At 34.2% G+C, this 23,058-nt stretch overlaps 1 protein-coding gene across 13 annotated transcripts in view; it reads left to right on the top strand.

Moving 5' to 3' along the window:
* Ush2a (usherin) overlaps positions 1-23,058 on the top strand; it is a 738,328-nt gene that overhangs the window by 74,900 nt on the left and 640,370 nt on the right. For all 13 annotated transcript variants that reach the window (XM_078022812.1, XM_078022814.1, XM_078022813.1 and 10 more), the window contains exons 5-9: positions 13,552-13,615; positions 17,584-17,878; positions 18,804-18,988; positions 19,679-19,900; positions 21,207-21,300. In XM_078022812.1, coding sequence (XP_077878938.1) covers positions 13,552-13,615; positions 17,584-17,878; positions 18,804-18,988; positions 19,679-19,900; positions 21,207-21,300 — 860 coding nt within the window. The remainder of the gene's footprint in view (positions 1-13,551; positions 13,616-17,583; positions 17,879-18,803; positions 18,989-19,678; positions 19,901-21,206; positions 21,301-23,058) is intronic.

The following is a 23,058-nucleotide window of genomic DNA, read 5'->3' as shown; positions in this document are numbered from 1 at the left end:
CCTGGATTCCTGTGTGGTCCTTACACTGTTCTGCCTGGCCCTCCACTTTACCCTTAGCACTGCAGCCAGAGTTGTTCAAGAAAATAGGAATTAGACATATTACTTCTCTGCTCCAAATGCTTGATGGTTTCCCCATTTCACCAGAGTCAAAGCCACGATTCTTAAAATGGCCTGCAAGACCTCCATGAACTGACTGCAGTTATTTCTCTGACTTGATTTCTTACTGTTATTTTTTTTTTCCTGTGCTCTCTCTGCTTCTATTCTATTGAGTTTAGAACTTCATTTTCTAATATTCTAACATTGAGAACTTCTATTCTCTTGAATATATGAGTTGTACTTCTAGGACTTTTATACATAAATAAGACTGACTTCCTTACCTGCTTCAGGTGTGCTCGAGACAGCCTACCCTGTCTCCCTGTTTAAAATCTCAAACACCAGTTTCCCACTTTAGGTCTTCCTTATGCTGCTGGGTCCCCCGCCCCCATACTTCCTATCTTTAATGTGTGTGGTGGTTTGGATCTGGAATGTCTCCCACAGGCCCATATGTTAAAAACTCTTTCCCCACTGTAGCAATGTTCAGAGGTGGATCTTTTGAGAATGACTAGATCATGAGGGGGTCTGACCTCATCTGTCAATTAATCCATAGATAACTGAATGGACTACAGAGAGATGGTGAAAACTGTCCCCAGTAGGGCATGGTTGTAGGCAGTCAGTCACTGGGGGTGTGCCTGGAGAGGGATCTTTTGGTCCCAGCACCCTTTCTCTTTGACTCTTTGCTCTCTAGCTACCATGAAGTGAGCAGATTTTTCTCTGCCACACTTTTCTACCATGATGTTCTACTCACCTCAGACCCCAAACAGTGAAGCTGTCCAGCCATAACCTGGATCCTCACTGAAATTACAAGTCAAACATTTTCTCCTTTAAGTTGATTTTCTTAGGTACTTGTCAAAGCAACAAGAATCTGACTAACAACAATATGTATCATACAATTTAAATTTTTTTGTGTATTCCTGGTTTTTCCTCTCAAATATGTTTTGTGAAGGCAGGTTTTTTTTTTTTAAATGTTGTTGTTGTTGTTGCTGTTTGGGTTGCTGTTGCTCTCTGATGTATCCCAGGAGCCAGAAAACTGCCTGTAACATGATAACTTCTCAATAAATATTTGCTGAATAAATGAATGTATGGGTAGCTCTGAAGGGCAGCATACAATGGGTAGAAATCTTTCCATCTTAAATCAGTTTGTCAGTCTCATTTCTCTGTGCCCCTATTACAGAAGTGATATCTAATGAAGTAGGTTGGTGAGAATAGAAAACGTGGAGTATAAATAGCTGAGCAGACATTGTTTAGTAAGAGAAAACAAGGGTCAAAGATGTTTCCTATCTATACCAAAATGGAAATCAGGAAATTGCGTATGTGTATAAATAGGAAATGGAAAGGAAGTGACTTAGGAAGCGAGAGGAGTGCAAATAATAGAGGGGGAGAGTAAATTTTGGGGAATGAATGCTCATTCCTTATTTGCAGAGGAAATGAAATATCCAAGTAGAAATGGCAAAAGATCATTTGGGAGAGAAAATTTGGAATTGCAGATTGATTTAAGACCAAGTGATGTAAAGATAAGAAAGTATTTATAGAAATTGTTTTTGAATCTCTATAGGCAGGAGTAGATGTAGGGAAAGAAGAATATAGAAATACAGATAGGTGGTTGGGGAATGTTGAGGTGAAAGGAGGTAGCGGAGGAGGTTTCTACATGGTTCAGAAGTTCAGGATATTAGAACTCAAGTGAAGAAAATTATAAGAAATTTTAAGAAGATCTTCTATATCCATTAGTAGAGTATCAAAGAGAATGAGAAGTTATAAAACTGAAAATCATGCTTGTATTGTAGTGATTAAGAATGGACATTAAATTTTGTTGAGACAGAAAAGGGGCAATCTATATTTTATTTTATTTTTTATTTTTAAGAGAGAATTTTTTAATATTTATTTTTAGTTTTCGGTGGACACAGTGTCTTTATTTTATTTTTATGTGGTGCTGAGAATTGAACCCAGAGCCTGGTGCATGCCAGGCAAGTGCACTACCGCTTGAGCCATATCCCCTGCCCAATCTATAATTTTAAATGAGATTAAATAATTAGAGGAGGAGATTTCAGGGCAGATTTTAGAGAAGCCTGGCGCTGAAGAGAGAAGGAAATGGGTGAGGTAAAAATGGTATGAGACTATATTCCCTGATGATTATTGATTACTTCTGAATATTTTATAGCCATCTGCTAATTCTTCAAGATATCTTTTACTGATTTCAACTATTGATCCTGGATGTGTATTTTTTAAATTTTTCTCAATTCAAGGGATTCATTAATAGCATATATATATTGCATAACTGAAAATAATAATCTGTTAATTATATGACTGTATAGAATGCTTGCATTTTTGGTTGTTGTCTACATTAAGAGTTTTGTTTTAACCTTTATTTCTTTTCTGTGGTTCATCTACACCCTTAGAATATACTTATATTTGCTGTTGATGCCTAAAAACAGTAATAATTAAAAAAAACCAGAAAACACATTGTAAACTTTTTGGGGATGAAGCCTTTACTGTAGTGAACATGAAAAATTAAACTTCTTTGGCTCTCCATCCTACAACCATCATATTTTGAGGTTCTGGATTTTAATCATTTGTTTTAATTTATTTCAAAACAAAATGTTCTTAGTGTCATCAATAAGGTAAGTAGAGATCAGATAATTAACCTGACCCCATCATGCGTGATTTTAATTTCAATTTGAATTCTTGATAGAAATTATGAAAGGTCATTACAAAGTCTTGGTTGAATAAGCACAAATTTGCTTTTTATTGTACCACATTGAGGATTTATTTCTTACATGTATGAATCTATTAATACTTTTGTCAAAGCTCAGTATTTTAAGCCTTGTTACTTTTAGGAATGAGGATTCTGTTTGAATTCATACTAGGTATTTTCTTCTAAACATTTTAAGTTATATTTAGCTATTTATAACCTACTGGTGGATATCTATTTAAGATATCTATGTCAATTATTACTTCTAGTTCTAACTATAATTTTTTTTTTGATAAGAGCAAAGCTAATCTTGACTCATTGTTAAATCCATTTATTTTGGTTCAATATTGATGGTAATATGTTTTTTTTCAAATTGTAGACTATTCTAGGTAATATAAAAATATAAATATAAAATAATTCTATTATTTCATCACTTTGAAACTTTAAAAAGGAGTTAAATGCTTTTTAAAAATTCATAAAGATCCTCTTCCTTTCTGCATTTATATCCACCATTCTCATGAGTTTTTAATGTGTTTAATATTCTGTTGAGCCGTATGGATTTGCCTTTTTGTATATTAAAGATGGTGAAATATTAACTATTTCAAATGGTTCAGACTATTATCTTTCTCTAAATACGATATACTATTATCTTTACATTGTTAAAATTTAAACACGTGGTTTCTGATACATTCACTAATGTATCTTTAACACCCCCCAACACACAAAAAATTGTTTTTGAATATTCTCAACTTTAAGATACAGCTGATTCATTTTAGCTGCTCTACTAATATTCTGTTTTGTAAAAGAAGCATAGACTATTATTGAAAGTTTGGGTTTTCTGTTTTGGTAATTTATAAAATTGTGTTAATATTGTGTCTCCTTGTGTGTGTTTGTGGGATTTTGTGCATGAAAGTTTCCATAGGCTCTGAAGTGGTGGATCCAATTTGTATTCCTGCAGTGTCAGGACACCTGGCTGTGTCCTTACCAACATGTTTTGTTTTTAGACATTAATTTTCATCAAAATCATAAGTATAGAGTATGCCTTTTTTGTTTTATTTTTATTGCCATTATTAACTAGTAAAGATTCAAAAAGATATGTTTATGTAGCTTTCAAATATTTTTCTAAATTATTCTAGTCTACCTCTTGTTAAATTTTCACATGCATTATTTTTTTCAGTTTATTAGTTGGAGTTATGCTTATTATCTGTACTTCAAATGTTTTAGTTTTGCTGATTCAAAAACATTCCCTCCAGTGACTTGACTTTTTAACTTTTGAAAGTCATGCAGAGTTTTGAATTTTAACATTGTCAAATATATCAATCACTTCTTTTATGGTTCATCTATTTTATATCTTATTTAAGAAACTTTTTCTTATACTGACATAATATAGGCTATTATTTTTTTCCTGAAATTATTTTTTAAAAAATGTGTGAGGTAGAGATTTAATTTACTCATCTTTATTGGTATGTATGTCCCATTGCTTTTTATTGAGTACCTGTACTTTTCTTACTGAGTTTTAAAGCCACCTGGTTCATATCTCAGGCTCCAATGTTATGATAGTGTGTATAACATTTTGCTTCAGAGGTCAGGTTAATTAACTTCTTGCCAAAAGGAAAGCAATTGCCTAGGTTTTGATATCTTAAAATATAAGTTCTTTTTTGCAGTCCCACCAGCAGTCTATGAGTGTACCTTTTCCCCCACATCCTCACCAACACTTATTGTTGTTTTGTATGCTTAATAGCTTCCAAATGGATGGAGTTAGAGAAGATAATGCTAAGTGAAGTTAGCCAATCCCCCAAAAACCAAATGCCAAATTATTTCTTTGATATAAGGAGGCTGATACATAGTGGGATAGGGAGCTGGAGCACGGGAGGAATAGATGAACTCTAGATAGGGCAGAGGGGTTGGAGGGGAAGGGAGGGGGCGGGGTTATTAATGATGGTGGAATGTGATGATCATTATTATCCAAAGTATAGGTATGAATACATGAATTGTGTGAATATACTATGTGTACAATCAGAGATATGAAAAATTGTGTTCTCTATATGTAATAAGAATTGTAATGCATTCCATTGTCATATATAAATTACAAAAGGAAAACTGGAAAAATACAAATTGCCAATAACATGTAAACAGTTTAAGTTCTAGCAAATAAATGGAAAATGTTTTTAAAACTATAAGTTCTTTCTTTCTAGTGTTATTCAAAATGACTATTTTTAGGTCTTATTCCCCAAAATGAATATTTGGATCAACATTCAGCAAAGTCCCTATAGAGATTTTGTTTTCATTAGAATTGAATTAAAATTATATAACAGTTTAGGGAGACTTTATATTGTTATATTAAATTTTCTCATTCATGATAATCTTTGTATTTATCTGTCTTTTTTTGACTTTTAGTAACTTTCTGTGTAAAAGATATTCATACATTTGTTGAATTTTATTCTTGGATGTCTCAAGATATTGGTGAATTTATAAATAGTATATTTTAATAAATTGCATTCGATATTTGCTGCTATAAAGAAATATTGTTGTTTTTTATATCATCCTTATTTCTATCATTTTTAAGGATTTATTGATTCTGATAATTTTACTATGGATTTATTTGTATTCTGTATATAGAAAAAGACATGTAATTTGTAAACCATATATTTCATTTGAATTCTTATATCTTTTGTTTTCTTTGACTGATGGTGGTATCTAGTAGTTGCTGTGCCCATGTAAAGTGATAGAAAAGGCATCCTTAACTTTGGCATTACTTTAATGAAAATGCTTTTGCATTTACCTTTAAATAAGACATTTGTTACGACCTTTGTTAAGAAATTTCCCATGTCTTTCTACTTGTTTAGGTTTTTTTATTTTTGTATAAGATAGTTTTCAATACATAATAACAGTTTTAATTTAATATGTGATTTTTGCATCAATGGTTAAAAATGAGATTGTGCCTATGATTTTCTTTTTTTTTTTTTTTTTTTACTTTTAGAACATGTCCTTACTGTCCAATTTATGATCTGTTTTACCTTGGTAAAATTTGTTAATTTTCTGTATACTTCAGTTTCCATGTCTATAAAATTAGAATAAAAAAGAATATCTTGCAATAGTATTTTTAGGAGGATTAAATAACATTGTGTTTGCCTGTAATCATTTGGAAAATGGCCTTCTACTTAATATGCAGTAATTGTTGACTATCTTTGTTATTATTAATATCAAGAAACTTTTTAAAATAACACCTCTCCTCTGAAATGAAGTAAGGGTAAAGAATACTTTGATGTATATCCTAAGATCAGTCTCTGGCTGCTGTTTCTGGATGGTTATTTGTTCTATTATTTTTCATTTTCTTATTGCTATTACTTGGGATTGAGTATGATAGACATTTCAGCATGCTCAGCTCTTTCAATTCCCACCTCCTTCCTATGTGATTCTGGATCAGTCCACTTCATCAGGGATTTTCCTAAGGAAATCTGTAAGGTTGTCCAGTTTAATCCTATAACTGTATTTCTCCTTATATGGTTGTGTCTTTGTTTTAAACCTATGAAATCTTTGCCTAAGTCAAGATTGCAGAGTTTCCCTGTGATTTCTTCTGGATGTATTATAGTTTTTAATTAGATCTATGATCTTCATTGAGTTAAACTTTTGCATAAGATTGATTTTATAAATTGATGTACCTTTTTGGGGGGTGTTACCGGGGATACCCAGGGGCATTTTGCCACTTAGCCACATCACCAACCCTTTTTATTTTTCATTTTGATACGGGGTATCACTAAGTTGTTGAAAGTCTGAGTTGCCAAGGCTGGCCTCAAACTTGTGATCTTCCTGTCTTAACTTCCTGAGTCATTGGGATTACAGATGTGTGCTGTTGCAGTCAGTTCGAGGTAATTTATTTTAAAATAATATTTAACAGGTCCAGGACCAATCTTAAAGATTTATTGTTGCTATTTTGTGAAAGTATAGTGAATGTTAACAGAATTTCATTTTTGGATTTTTCACTGATAATATATAGATTTATAATTGATTTTTAAATATTGAAATTCTAACTTGCAAATTTGCTTAGCTCACTCATTAGTTTTAAAAGATGTTAGTGGATTTCTTAGAATTTTATATCTATATAAATTTTCTGAATATTTTTCAATGTTGAAACATCCTTATTTTATTGCTTATTTGCTCTGACTAGTACCTGGACATTCATTGTCAAGTGATTTTCTTATTCTTTATTTTTATGTTGAAATATTATTCTCATATTTTCATTTAGTACTTTAGACACAGCTTTCTTTAGTTCTTTGAATATATTTAGAATAGTTTGTTTAAACTCTTTCTCTAAGAGAGAGAAGGGGATCTTATAAAACTGTGCTGAGCAAAGTTGCTTACAAGCCACAATCTCCCACCATCCTCAGAACATTGTTTTGACAGCATATAAACTTAAATTTTTCATGAAAAAAGTCATTGTTTAGTAAGTTTAAAATTTGGACTAATAATTGACCCAATTTCTATTGACCATTTTTCCTTTTGTCTATAGGTTAAACTTTCTAATTTCTTTGTGTCATAATTTTTTGTTGATGGAATCACATATTTAAACTATGTAATGTAGAAAATTCAGAAATAAGATTCTTTTCATTCTAGGATTTATTGCTGGAGTTTGCATGATTATTAACCTTTCTGAAATAATTCTGTGTTTGTATTCTTTTGTCATAAATGGCCAGTGAAGTTTATGTTTTGTTAGCTTAGTGATCTGCCAGTGATTGGACAGAGAATTTCTTAATTGCCCAGACCCAGTGAGCTTTTCAGTCTTTGCTGAGGAATGCATGGTGTACAATGCCCTTAACAATAAGCAGTTTAGTATTCTTTAGTCACAACTTTCTGCTTGCCTAGAGCCTCAAAGTCAAGCAGAGGTGGGAGTTTAGGCTCTTCTCAGGTCTTTCTTGAGCATATTTGCATACCTGGGAATGTACATAGCTCCTTGTGTGTATATAGCCGTCCAGATTTCCCAGCGTATATCAGAATTTTGCAAAGATGCTTATGGGCACATCATTCCCTAGCTTCTCAATTTGAGTTTTTTGGTTGGTTTACTGTTTTTCTCATCTATTACTTGTGACTTGGTCAACTGCAAGTTTAAATAGTTGCCACTGATTATTTTCCATGACTATGCCTAGGGAAAAGACTGTTCCCAATAGGTGAACTGAGTCAGTTCAAGACTTACTAGTGGTGTTTTGAAGGGTATGCCCAGACAACTAATTACAATTGTTTAAGATGGGGCTTTGGAAGAGTTCCAGTCCTCTTCTGATTCTTTGGGGGGCTTCAAGGCTGCTTGCTTTCATTCTGATTGTAGATTGTTTGTTTTCAAAACAACCTTTGCATTTCAGAGAGGAGGATGAGAAAAGGGAAAGTTGAAATGTGAGAGAACCTGTTGTTTTTAAACCAATATTTGGCCACTTAAAAATAAATATGCTCCACTTTGTTCCAAGTCTTTGGTTTATTTCCAGAGCTCTGAAAAAGTTGATCTAACTAACACTCTTTACTAGTAGTATTAGCATTACTTTTAGGGGAGAATTTTCAATTGTTCTCACTTCTGATGACTTCCTGTTATTTGCTCTGACAGTGTCTTGTAGTTTTCAACCATAGACACCATCATTCTTCATTAGACTTATAAAGAATATTTCATGTTTTAGTTGCTATAATGAATGACACTTAAAATTTTAAATTTCTATTTCTATTGGTTTATTACTTGCATATTGAAATAGAATTTATTTTTTAATATACTGAATGTATGCTAACTTCACTTATTCTTGTAGCTTTCCTATAAATTCACTGGAGTTTTATTAGTAGATAATCATGCTATATGGAAATTGAAGTAACTCCATTTTTATGACTGCTCTGACATGTTTTATTTAGCCTTATTGCAAACCTGTTTCTTCATGACTTATATATTCGATTATTTTTCCACAGTTTTCCCATTTAGCCATCTTGGCAGTGCCTCCCAGTTGTAATGCAGTCCTGCTTCTTTTCTGTCATTACCTATCTACTTTCTGACTAGACAACTATGAGGTCTTTCTTGTATGAGTCATGTCTGTTTCCCTCATCAATTTATATAATGTGGACCTATCTTTGCCATGAGAAATTTTTTTTTCAAAGAGGAATCTCTTTATGGAATGTTTATTTCAATGAAAATCTGTTGTTAAAAATTTGGCAACTAACAAAGGCATGAGTAAAATCCATCCCTATGACAGTGCCCTTGAAATATTTTATAGCATTCTCTTTGTAAATCATAATTTTCATACCTGGTCTGAATGATTCATGTTAATTCTAGGTCTTTGGAAAGCTTTCTCTTTTAAAAAATTTCCTTCAAATATGAATTCTGTAGCAGTGGTGATGATCGTCCCATCATAGACTCCAAAATTTAAAACTAAAATGATTTTTAAAGGTTATAAAACCCAGCCCTTTTATTTTATAGATGATAAAATAGATTTCATTATCCCTCTGCAGCAGAGTTTCCCTTTAACTATTATTAAAATATATGAAGTGCATTCCAATTTTTCAGCATTGAGTGGAACAACTCTACTCCTAACACCCTGGTCTGACTTTCATCATTTTTCACCTGGATGACTACAACAGCCTCCTTGCTGGCCTCTGTGCTTCTACCCCATATTCTAATCTCAACACTTTTCAATCAGCCTGAGATCATGTCATTATTCTACCCACAGCCCCCCAGTGGCTTCTCATTTTACTCGGGATAAAAACCAAAGTCCTTGCAATGGTCTATAAGGCTTTTAACAATTTGCAGTTCCGTCCCCACCAGCCAGTTATTTGTCTAACCTCATCTTCCAGTGGCCTTTCTCTCCTTTATTCTGCTTCAGGAAGTTGGCTCCTTGTAGCTCCTCTAAGGAGCTAAGTACACTGCTTTAGAGGCTTGTGCACTCACTCACTGGTGGCTGCCTGGGATACTTTGCCCCTGTCTGCGTGATTCACTTCTTCTCCTTCTTTATCATGGAGGACTGTCTATGGGAAAACCATCTCTAATAAAATTCAACCATGTTTACTACCCTGCTCTATATTTCTATTTTTGTAATGTTCTGTCACTCATTTACTATGTTTACCTGTCTGCTTGAATGTAAGTCCATTAAAGCGAGGGTGTTCTTTTGTTAACAGATGTATCTTTGGCTGCCATGAAAGTGTCTGGCACATAATAGACTCCCAGTAAATATTTGTAAATGAATAAATACATTAAAGAATGAAGTTACTATGACATTTAAAGCCATGGTCCAGGTTTTGACAAATATCAGTGTTCATCATTCTTCCTCTCCTTCCTTGGTGGTATGCTTTCCAAAATCATGAAATATTTCTCCCCATCTGCTGTAATCTGATTCCTTAAGAAAAAAAAATATCTAGAGGGTCTATGTAAACCATTTTAAGATGATATTTAAGATGATATTTTATACTGATAAAATAAGTTGGATGACATGAAATACATGTTACAAAAATTTGTTTTCTTCTTAATTCTTCATAAGGACAAAAATAGAAAATGATCACTGTATCATTTTTCTGTGGCTGAAATGACAAAATACCACAGAGTGGATATCTAAAAACAATGGATATTTGTTTTCTCATGGTTCTGGAGGCTAGAAGTCTAACATCGAGGTATCTGCAGGTTTATGCTCTGTTTGAAAACTGTGAATGGAATCCCCCCCCCCACCCCGGTTAGCTTTTCGGTGTTCCTTTTCTTGTAGCTGTACCACATCAGTCTTTCCTCTGATCCCACTCCCTTCTCCCTGTGGATGACTGTCTTCGCATGGCATTTTCCTCTCATACATAAAGAACAAAGTCATATTGAATTTGGGCCTTCCTTAATGAGCTTGTCATCACTTGATTATATTTATCTGGACCCTGTTTCCAAATAAAAAACATATTTACAAATATTAGGGGATGAGGACTCCAGCATAGCTCTTTGGGGGGATACAATTCAGCTCAGAACAATGAATTTCTTGTTGGACAAGCATGCTTGGTGGGAACCTTCCTGTGGTTCCATCTGTCAGTGCTTCTAAATGGAGCACTGGTGCTGCTCAGCCTTTGTGTGTCCCTAACCTACAGTAAGGTGAGTAGTGCAATTGTTTCAAACACTTACTTCCTTACTCCCACCACTGTCCTTTGACTGCACTGAGATGGTGAGTCTCTCTTTCTGCTGGTTTATCACCTGTCACCCATCTCATCTCCCAATCCACATCAGCACAGTGGTGCATCTCCTCTACTACTGAAATGTTACCTTTTTTGGTCCCTGTTTTAATGCATCCTGAAAATTACTGGTCCCAGATACCTCTAATCACTTGATGTTTCTCTTGGGTTGCCAACATGTTTGGGGGAATCAATTAACTTGAAAACTTATGCTAACATGAAGTCATAATCTCTAATTTCATATGACCCTTGCTATACTTCTCAAGGGGCCCTGTAGTTTTTGCAGATCTGCCACCCAACTTGTTTTCTGTAGCAGCCAGTATAGCTCTTCATCGCTGTCCTTTTCTCTTTGGTTCCTTCTTCCTTTTTCCATCATTATTAAATATTTATTGATCAGTTTAGTGCATGCCAGGAATTTGTCTATGAGCTAGGACTGGACCAGTGAATAAGACCAATTACTACTTATGTGTCTTGCCAGGGAATTTTATTTAATATCCTTTCATGTTTCATAAGCAAGATAGAGGACTAAATGGGTATTTGTAAAACAGAGTGGGGAGCGCACAGCACAGTGCTACAGGAGCTCAGAGGACCCTCGTGAGCCTCTGAAAGTTTCTCACAGGGTATATATCTCAAAACTGAGACACGAAGAATGGGGGTGGGGCAGGAAGCTTTAAAACAGAGGCAAATTCAAGTGTAAAACCTAAGGAATAAAAAGCTTGGCGATGTGGGGACTGAACAAATTGGTCCATAGATCTGCAATATAGAGTGTGAAGAATGCAAGGAGGAGGATGGCATGTGGGTGGGGATAGGTGAAGGGAAGAATAAATTGGCAAGTCCAGCTTCGTTCTTGGCACATTCTCTGTTACAAGGAAAATTCACACAGTGAGAAGCGATTTCCTCAATCTGTCTGTCCTAGCCCTCCCAAACAACATCACAGGAGCACATGTGACTTAGCTGGGTTCACATGCATTCTTCCCATTTTTTCCTCCTTTTTAAAAATTTTTAGATCCTGGATTCAGGTCAACGTATTACAAAGCGAGTTGTCTGATTACTAATCCTTAAGGGAAGAGTTTACCATATTTTTCTTATTTCTTATAGTTACTTAAAATTTTTAAAGTAAATTGTGTTGGAAATCATCTAATGATTTCTATAAAATTTTAGTAGATGTTTTGTTTTTTCCTCATAATGTCACTTGAAGGAACAATTTCTTGCAGTTGTTTTAGTTGTCTGATTTTGGATGAACAGGGAGAAAAACTCTAGCCAGAGGAAAGTTGGATCAGGAGGCAACTTGGAATACCACCTTCCTCTGGTCCTCAGCTTGTAAGGTCAAAAAGACTGAGACCAAGGGGCAGAGAAGGAGAGCCTACAAATGTTTTTCTTTAAAATACATTAATTGAAAATGTTTATGCTCATGAAGAAATATTTATATGTCAAATATTCTATTTTTTCAATATGTCATTTAAATGTGAATAAATATGAGAATATAAATCATATAAATGTATATACCCATACATGCAAACACACACACACACACACACACACACACACACACACACTCACTTACACACTTTTTGTCCCTGAGTTGCCCCTTTCATTGCTCATTAGTCCTGTCCTGCTTCTGAGATCAACACCTGAGACAACTCTGCTAATTCTGCTCCTCATCTTTATTCATCAGGTGGATGCTAACTCTGTGGTTTCCTGTAAGTCAGTATCAAGGGGCAGAAGCAAAGATGAATCAAACATTCCAATGGCATTGTGCTTTAAGTCCCATTCTATTTTGTGTCCTCATGATTCAAACTATCTAGAATTTTACCTTGCATCCATTTTTTCCTTCATTAAAAATATAACAAAAATTTAAAAGATGGTGCTTTTCTTACATTTTTCCCTCTATTTCCTAAATAAATATTTGCCAAACAATGTTAGATGGATATCCAAGGGTGATTTGTACCTGTGCCTTAGAAGATCATCTAGTTCAATGTAGATTCATCTTATCTCAGAATAATTCTCAGAGGGTGATGAAATTATGAGATTAAATTAGAATGCTACTGAGATCTGTAACAAACAGAAACTCATAAGCAGGAGCTCTTCAATTTATCCTCATTTTTTGGAGATTTTCTAAATGAGGCATTAATCTAAGATGAAAAAGCATCCAAACAGACACCCTGGAATTTGGAGCTAGAATGGGTGGAAAGTACATGCTGTTGGTCTTGCTACCAACAGGGCAGGTAGGAAATTGAGATTGGGAGCAGATGACAATAAAATTTAGGGCTGATGAGATGATAGATTTATAGGTTTATAAACTTCACAGAAATTTGATGTGGGAAGAAAAGCCATAGGTTATATCAGTAAATGAACTAGTCAAAGTGTTCACTTTGACTTTAGTGTTACAATGTCTATGGAGACAAATATCACTATTCTTCATGTAGAATTAGAAAATAGATATATTGATCTTTAAGAATTTGAAAGGGTCTCATGATATGAACATGTTTTAAAATTCTATAGCTTTAAAGAATATTGCTTGACATGCATTTTTTAGTAAGCTAAGTCTTCTCATTTTATGTGTGTGCATATGTATATTTTATGTATATATAATATATATTTTTTGACAGGATTAGAGCAATTTGTTGGAAGAATGCAAGATTTTCGATTATACCAAGTGGCACTTACAAACAGGTAAGAAGATGTGGTATTGTAAACCCATGAGTATAAGATAAATGCTGAATTCACTTAAATAAGAGTACTATGAAGACTACAGTATTTCGAGGCAGTTAGCACCTCATCAGGGTAATTTTCCTGCTCAGGAGGGAATAAAACATCTGAGAAAAACCTTAGTCTGAAGTAAGAGAAAATCAAAGGATAGGTTTTAAAAGCACAGCACCTGATAGATTCTTCCAGTCCTGGTAGGAGCTGGAACAGAACATCTAAAAACTGGCTTTGATTTTTTAAAATTTTATTTTATTTATTCTAATTTGTTACATATGACAGCAGAATAAGATTCAACTCATACATATAGAGCGCAATTTTTCATTTCTTTTCGTAAAAAAAGTAGAGTCACATCATTCGTGACTTCATACATATACTTAGGGTAATGATGTCCATCTCATTCCACCATCTTTCCTGTCCTCATGCTCCTCCCCCCCCTCCCTCCCCTTTGCCCTATCTAAAGTTCATCTGTTCCTTCCATGCTTCCCCCATCCCTGTTATGAATCACCACCCTTATATCAGAGAACATTTGGCCTTTGGTTTTATAGGATTGGCTTATTTCACTTAGCATTATATTCTCCAACTCCATCCATTTACCTTCAAATGCCATGATTTTATTCTCTTTTAATGCTGAGTAATACTACTTTGTGTATATATACTAAGTTTCTTTATCCATTCATCTACTGAAGGGAATCTAGGTTGGTTCCACAATTAAGCTATTGTAAATTGTGGTGCTATAAACATGATGTGGCTGTGTCCCTGTAGTATGTTGTTTTTAATTCCTTTGGATATACACCTAGGAGAGGGATACCTGGGTCAAATGGTGGTTTATTTCCCCGGTTTCCAAGGAATCTCCATACTGCTTTCCATATTGGTTGCACCAATTCACAGTCTTACCAGCATCCTCACTAACACTTACTGTTGTTTGTATTCTTAATAGCTGCCATAGTGACTGGAGTGAGATGAAATCTTAGAGTAGTTCTGATTTGCATTTTCTCTAATTGCTAGAGATGTTGAACATTTTTTCATATATTTGTTGATTGGTTATGTATCATCTCCTGGGGAAGTGTCTGTTCAGTTCTTTGGTCCATTTATTGATTGGATTATTAATTTTTTTGGTGTTAAGATTTTTGATTTCTTTATATATCCTAGAGATTAGTGCTCTATCTGATGTGTTTGTGATAGGAATTTGCTTCCATTCTGTAAGCTCTCTATTCACCGCACTGTTTCTTTCCCTAAGAAGAAGCTTTTTAGTTAGAATCCATTCCATTTATTGATTCTTGATTTTAATTCTTGTGCTATAGGAGTCTTATAAAGGAAACTGGGGCCTAATCCCACATGATGAAGATTAGGGCCTACTTTTTCTTCTATTGGACCCAGAGTCTCTGATTTAATTCCTAGGTCCTTGATCCACTTTGAGTTGAGTTTTGTGCATGGTGAGAGGTAGGGGCTTAATTTCATTTTGTTGCACATGGATTTTCAGTTTTTTCAGCACCGTTTGTTTTAAAGGCTACCTTTTCTCCCATATGTTTTTTTTTTTGTGCCTTTGTCTAATTAAAGATAACTGTATTTATATGGGTTTATCTGTGTGTCCTCTGTTCTGTACCATTGGTCTACAAGTTTTTTTTTTTGGTATGAGAGCATCAAAGTCAGGGATAAGGTTTCAGTGGATGGATTTTTACTTCATGGTGTCTTGCAGTCAACAGATTGATTGGCATCTTGGGAAACCTCACCCATCTCTGGGAGTCTTTGTGGCTAGGTGGCTACAGCAGATCACCCCATCTCTGGTGCTGTGTGGAACCCGGCAGAGCTGAATAGGAAATCAAATGTCTCTGGGCAGTGTTACTAGCAGGAGTGCCACTGGAAATTCCCAGACACCAGTTTTTCCTATTCAATGGCTATGAAGCCAGTTTGGTCCATGCACAGTTCATAGATAGCTCTTGACACTATAGTGTTTTCAACTTTACGGGATTTGTCAAATCACCTTGTTAATGTTTTACAGTGTTTGCTTTGGCCAAGTGTGTGGTTGTTCCTCACCAGTGCTATTCTCTTGGTAACCCCTCATAATATAATTGGATAAATTCTTTACAATGGATTTTCTCTCAGAAAATGTGATTTGTGAATATTTTATAGAATTAGGGCTACATTTGTTTAATTATTTTATATGTGAGATTTTCTAATACCTCAAAAAACTGCTACATGTGCCTTTTAAAGTTGCTTTGTTGAATTTGTAACTACTGGAGAAAGTAGCACAAAGAAAATGATGAGTTATTTTGGTTCATGGGAAAGTCTAAGTATACTGGGGTATTAGACTTAGAGATTAAAAGATGAATATTTGAAGTATTGTTATATTTTTGTCTATTTCCAGTGAATAAATAATATTATAGACATGGGCTAGCATTTATGAAGTATTTCCTCATCTTCACAGTCAGTGAGGTTCTTTCTCAGTTCTTCTTAAAGACAGCAGATTTCAATTCTGCTTAGAAAAGTCCCAATGAAATTTTTTGCTGAAGATGGCCACTGATGTTTCTTTCTCGATTTATGATCTGATGTTATAATAGTATATATCATTATATAGATGAATTTATATGATTTTCTTTTATTGAGGAGCTCTAAGAGAAATGTTTGTTCATGCTTCTTTAAGGGAGATGGAGATTCATGTGGTGAATTTTTCAAGGACATTTCTAATGGATTTGAGAAGCATTGCTCTTGAGGTGATCCTATGGTCTGTGGCAGATCCATTAACAATTTAAACCTCCCTTTTGTGTTAATTATATGATCAGGAGATGCCTGAATAAAGGAGACTGTAACACTTGAACACACTTTTAAGGAGATGGACTGCCACCAGCCTTCCTTGCTATCATTCATATCACCGTTGCTTAAAATACTGAAGTGTCATGTTGCAGTAGTTCTTTGGGAAGTTTTTCCTGGAGGGCAAAGTATTCATACTGGATAGTGATTTTGGGTCCCATTCAAAGCCTGTTGTCAACTGAAAAATATCGATGTGATTTAAAGGAAAAGGTGTCACTTCACGTGGCTTAGTGAATGGAAAATCTGCCTGCCTCTTTCACTACCTCACTGTGATCCGAGGAAAGCAGTCTGGTTTCCCTAGCTGGTCATGGGTTCCTGGCATTGGCCTCCCTGAAGTGCCTGGAAAGGTGTTGTATGGAAGAATGCCCATAAATAAAATGACTAATGCTGATCTAGAACAAGTATATTTCCCTTAATGGAAAAATTAAATATATCTGCTTGGAATTGGCATTCATAGTTGACTGTTGGCAGCTGCCATGTGATCCGAAGCCATTGAAACATTTCAGGGTGCCAGAATCTGCACAAATGAGTCACAGGAAATCATTGACAAATGGCCTTGGCCTCAGTCCATTCACTAAAACAGAAGCAGAAAATGATACTTGCTTTCTTCTTATTTTCTACAGTTGAACAAGAAGCCCTAATTTAAGTCTCATTATTTTCACTGTTTGCTTTCAGTGGTAAGTTAGTTGAACAACCTAAGTAAAGGATACTTTTCTACGTTATCATAAAATAGGTACAATGAATTAGTATAATATTTATTAATTTATTTTTGTAGTGCTGGGAATTGAACCCACAGCCTCACTAGGCACGCACTATGCCATAAAACACATTCTTCAGCTCCTCATATTATAACATTTAAATACATGTCGTGAAAAACCATGCAAGGACTGCATGCTTCTAGATGTGAAGACATAATACTTAAAAATTTACTGTTTTGGTTATACCTTTTATGAGAACGAGGATGTTTATTTAGTCAAGGACAGGTTTTATGTAATGTTCTATTTAGAAAATTATTAGAGCTAAATGGTTACTCATTAAAACATGAAAAGCATGGTATTCACTTATAATAATTCTTAGACCTTCTATTAGTGTTATTTGTTTTTAAGTCTTCCTTATGACTCCCACAGAGAGATTCTGGAAGCTTTCTCTGGAGATTTGCTTCAATTGCATGTCCAGTCACATTGCCGCTGCCCTGGCAGTCACCCTCGCATCCACCCTTTGGTCCAGCGGTACTGCATCCCTAATGGTGCCCAAGACACAACCAATGATAGAGTGTTACGGCTGAATCCTGAAGCACATCCTCTCTCATTCATCAATGATAATGACATCAGTACTTCGTGGATTTCACATGTGTTGACAAACATTACCCAGCTTAATCAAGGAGTGACTATCTCAATGGATTTGGAAAATGGACAGTATCAGGTTAGTAGAAACCATGGGATATACATTACTTACCTGTGGCCTCTGCAATGAATCCCCACACACAACATGTCTTAAAGAAATTGAAATATATTCTATCATAGTTCTGAAGATCAGAAATACACAGTCAAGGTACTGAAAGGGCTATACTTCAAAGGCTCTGGGAGGATCCTTCCTAGCCTCTTCCAGTTTCTGGTGGCTCCTGGGGTCACTGAAGTGTCACTCCAGGTTCTGCTTCCATTTTCATAGCCCTCCCTCCTTGTTAGTGTGAGTAAATTTTCCTCTTCCTTCCTCTGGAAAGATCCACTCTACATCTGAAATGATCTCATCTTGAGCTGTTCTCCTTAACTTTATCTGCAAAGGCCCTATTTCCAAATAAGGTCACATTCATGGGTATTTGGAGATATCCTTTGGACATATTTATTTAGAGATACAATGCCTAGGAAATTGAACATAAACTTAGGTGGCATCTTATAATGTATGATATCAAAGTATCTAAAAGATGATAGTCAAGGCTTAATTTACTAAATATTTGTAGCAAATGGTATTTAGGAAATGTTGAAATATTTTTTATTAAGCAGTACAAATTAGTAGAAACTGAGGTGCTTATTCTAAAATCTACAAAAGAAGAACCTATATGACATTTATTTCATGGAAGTAATACTCTTTTTTCATGTCTTTTTAGCAAAATTAATATTAATTTGTACCGTGATTTACAAAATCTATGAGAAGAGGGACTAATAAACAATTACGGAATGTGTTGCTCTTACTATAGGTCTATGAAGTTTCTGGATGTTCAATAAATATATTTAATAATTATAATTATGAGGAAGTAAGTCATTATATTTGAATCTAGCAATTCCATGGTTTGATTTATACTCCTGTGTCAGATTTTTACTTCAATGATAATTAACTTATTCATTTGCAGGTATTTTACATTATCATTCAATTCTTTAGTCCACAACCAACAGCAATAAGGATTCAAAGAAAGAAGGAAGATAGTTTAGATTGGGAGGACTGGCAATATTTTGCTAAAAATTGCAGTGTCTTTGGAATGGAAAACAATGGCGTTTTGGAAAAACCTGATTCTGTCAACTGTCTTCAGCTTCCCAAGTATGAACTTTTTGAAATTAATTTTAATTGACTCTTGGCTTAATAATGAACAATAGGTTAATCAATTCATTAACCTGGTATAGACTTCCCTCCATCACCAACTTTTTTTTAGGAAGATTCTTGTATTTCTTTTCCAAAAAGTTTTAAAATATGTTTAAAGTTCTTATGAAAGAATTTAGAATATTTCTTGTCTACAGTCTCACTGTTGTTTTGACAACTAATTTTAAAATTGTTTAGCAAGCTATCTACATAAATAGAATTTTCATTATGTTCTCACAGCCATGTTTAGTATGTATGGTTTTCTGTGATGGTCCTATAACATTTGCACATGAAATAGATGGAATATATTTTCAAAGAATGAAGAATTTAAGAATTTACTGATAAGCCAGGTGTGGTGGTACACGCCTGTAATCCCAGCGACTTGGGAGGCTGATGCAGGAGGCTGTAAGTTCAAAGCCACCCTCAGCAACTTTGTGAGTTCCTAAGCAACTTAGTGAGATTCTGTCTCAAAATAAAAAATAAAAATGATTGGAGATGTGGTCCAGTAGATAAGCATCTCTGGGCTCAATCTCCATGTCCCCCACCCCCCAAAAAAGAATTTACTGATATTGTGTAGTAATGTCTCAAAGTTGTGATTTCTTTTGTTGAAATTATGAATAGATTTCCCTGAAATAATTTTTTTTTCAACAGTTTTACTCCATACTCCCGTGGTAATGTCACATTCAGCATTCTGACACCTGGGCCAAAACTTCGCCCTGGATTCAATGATTTCTATAATAATCCATCTCTTCAAGAATTTGTCAAAGCCACACAGATAAGACTTCATTTCCAAGGGCAGTACCATACAACTGAGGCTGCTGTCAGCCTTAGTCACAGATATTATGCGGTGGATGAAATCACCATCGGTGGGAGGTAGTGTATACAAGGGTTGCTACTGGCGAATGGTTTTCACTATAAATTTTGTTTTTAATGAGTGGTTCCTTTTTTTCCAATGAGGTTTACATCAGGCATACTTATTCAAAAATACAATAAGTAAGATTTTAGAGCAAGATAATTCCAGTTTCATGTTTTGAAATAATTTCCTACTCTAAGAGATTTTGGGGAGACTTTTATATGCCTTTTCTGTATATAATATAGCATTATTATGAAATCAAATTTCAAAAGCAATTTCGTTTAGAAGCTATGAGACTCTGATGGCTGTAGGCACAGCTCAGTTGTAGAATGCTTAGCCTATGGCAGGCCCTGGGTGCAATCTCTAGCTGGGTGGAGGGAGTTACAATACTCGGAATCTGCTTTAGATCTAACTTATTACATGTTTTACTTAGTTTGTTCAAGAATATTATTTTCAAATATTGTTGAAAGCAAAGAGAAATAGTGCCATTTAAAAATATTTCTGAAAGCAAAGAGAAGGAGTTTGTAGCTATATAGTACCAGACAGTTTGTAAGTAAGGCTTGGGTCCAGAATTCATGGTTCCATAGTTGTTTTACTATAGAAGAAAGATCTGCTACGCCCTTAGTGTTCTTAAATTTCAGATCATAACTTAGAACATGACTTACAATATTTTTAAAAAACTTGATAGCTTTAAAACTAGGCAGAATACTGTCTGATATGGAAATATGCATAGATTATATTCACAATTGGGTTGTTCTAGAAGAATGACTTGACTTGAGAATAAGGGATATCTTTATAAACCAGAATATATGAAAGCTTTTTTTTAAAAAAATTAAGCAATAGCATAACGAAAAGCTAATGTTATTTAATTATCCACCATCTGATCTGATTTTGAAAAAATTACAAAATATTGAAATTTATTAACTTCATTCTAAAATTTGTTCTGAGCCTTAATTCGTAAACCGTACTTTGAGTAGTTTCAGTAAATGCCTTTCCTTAATGTATTTACTATATGTATAGCAGGTATGCCTTTCCTTAATGAGTTTACTATATGTATAGCAGGTGTACACAATCTTGCTCCCATTTCCAGGGAGGCTTGAGAATTACCCTTAAAATCCAGTACAGTCTGCATATTAATGATAGTACTTCTATTACCTCAGGATTAATTCAATACTTTCATGAATAACCACACAGGTTGGAGAGAAAAATGATTTTGCAATGATCAAGTGTGCTTGACTTTCTGGTTATAGTCACATAGAGTATATATTCATAGGGCCTTCGGCATATTTATGTTGACTTGTTGTGTGATGACGTTCATGTTCACAGATGTCAGTGCCATGGTCATGCTAGTAATTGTAACACAACCAGCCAGCCCTATAGATGCCTCTGCTCTTGGGAAAGCTTCACTGAAGGACTTCACGTGAGTTCAATTTTGTGCATGGAAATCTAACAAAAAATTTTAAAAAAAAATTATGTAAAAATAAATTGATATGATCCCCAAATATTAATTATTACAGAGAAAGTTTTTATAGAGAAAAAAATGTTATCTATAAGATCAAAAATTTTTTAAATGAAGAGGAATTGCCAACGAAACAAAACTCTAAGAGTTTCTATTCCTTTTCTTTCTTGATTTCATCATAATTACTATATTATTTTCAAATATTTGTCTGAATAGCCTAATGCTAAACAACAACAAAAAATTGTTTCTATATCTAAAAGACATTATCATAAGTGTGTCTATGATAAGTCTTTAGATGCAGTGCAATCTTTATGTTGTCAAGACAATCGAGATTAACTTATTGCTGATATGAGCAATTTTATATAATTAACATGAATATGTGTAGTAAACTGACTTAGGAGTGATGTTACCTTGGTTTGTCTATGATAGTCAAGGGACATTTCATAGTTGAGGTGGAAATTTATTTGTGTATTTAGGAAGAGCAGTAAGTGAAAAAAATTAAAATTTGAGAGAGATTGGTTGATAGAAATGTCCAACATTGATATCACAATAGTCAATATTGTGAGGATACAGTAGCAGTAAAAATCATACTAATAGTATACTAAAGTGGACAGTAAGGAGGAAATGGTATTTCAGGCAATTGTCTGGCAATGAAAGCAGAGACCTACTGCATGGTCTTCACAAAAAATTAACATGGATTAAACATTAAAATGAAACAATCAATATATTTATTACTGTAAAGAAGAATATTTTAAAATTTAAAGTGAAGGTCCTTTATTAGCTAAACAAATAAAATACAAAGGGAAACAAAGATAACTGGAGCCACAAAGAAAATTAATGAGTTAATCTATCAATATCTAAAATTCTGAACAGTGCAATGATTAACATAACTACAGTATAGTGAAAAGTGATAGATTAATGGAAAATAATTACATCAGATTAAAAGTTAGATTTAAGGTCCTAACACACAAAGAGCACTTAAAAATATTAAGAAAAATAGAACAGCTCAATAAAAGAGAGCAAATATATGAATAAACAATTTAGAAGGGAAGAATTGATAATATTCAACAAACACATAAAAGATCACTCAACCTCAGTTTTAATCAGGAAAGTGCAAATTATAATAAAATATTGTTTTTAATTTCTCAAATTAGCAAAACATTTAAAGATTGATAACATCTAGGACTTGCAAGAATGTAACCTTGTATACATCACTGATGGGAATGCAAATTGATATAATATTTTTGGAGAATAATTTTACCATATCTATTATAACTAATGTTGCAAGTACAGTAAACTACATTATACAATTCCTGTCCTTGTCAGTTCTCTCCTGACAAGTGTATAAAATATGTTTGTATCCTTTTGTTACATAAATACAGACTCACATATTAGTTTGTCTTAGCTTTTCACATGGTATTATTGTCTCATAGACTTGTATGCAATTTGCAAAATTATCTTCCTTTTAGATCTTGCCCTCTGCTTGTGTTTTAGCTAATCAGTTCCTTTTGCAGTTCATTTTGGAATATCAGTAAATATCTCATTTAAAAAAATCATCTGTCAGTGTTTTGGCAAACTATATTTTTGTTCTCTGAGATTGCTCCTCTTATCTCATTTGCTTTTGACAATCGCATGAGTTCAACATAGTTCAATGGTGGAACACTGTCTCAAGTGCAGACTTCTCCAGCTCATCCACAATGCTGTCCTGTTGCTTGGCTT

Source organism: Ictidomys tridecemlineatus, chromosome 10 (genome assembly GCF_052094955.1).
Source record: "Ictidomys tridecemlineatus isolate mIctTri1 chromosome 10, mIctTri1.hap1, whole genome shotgun sequence".
NCBI classification, from domain to species: Eukaryota; Metazoa; Chordata; class Mammalia; order Rodentia; family Sciuridae; genus Ictidomys; species Ictidomys tridecemlineatus.
Note: the sequence above shows the minus strand (reverse complement) of the source record. Positions and strands in the feature narration are given on the sequence as shown.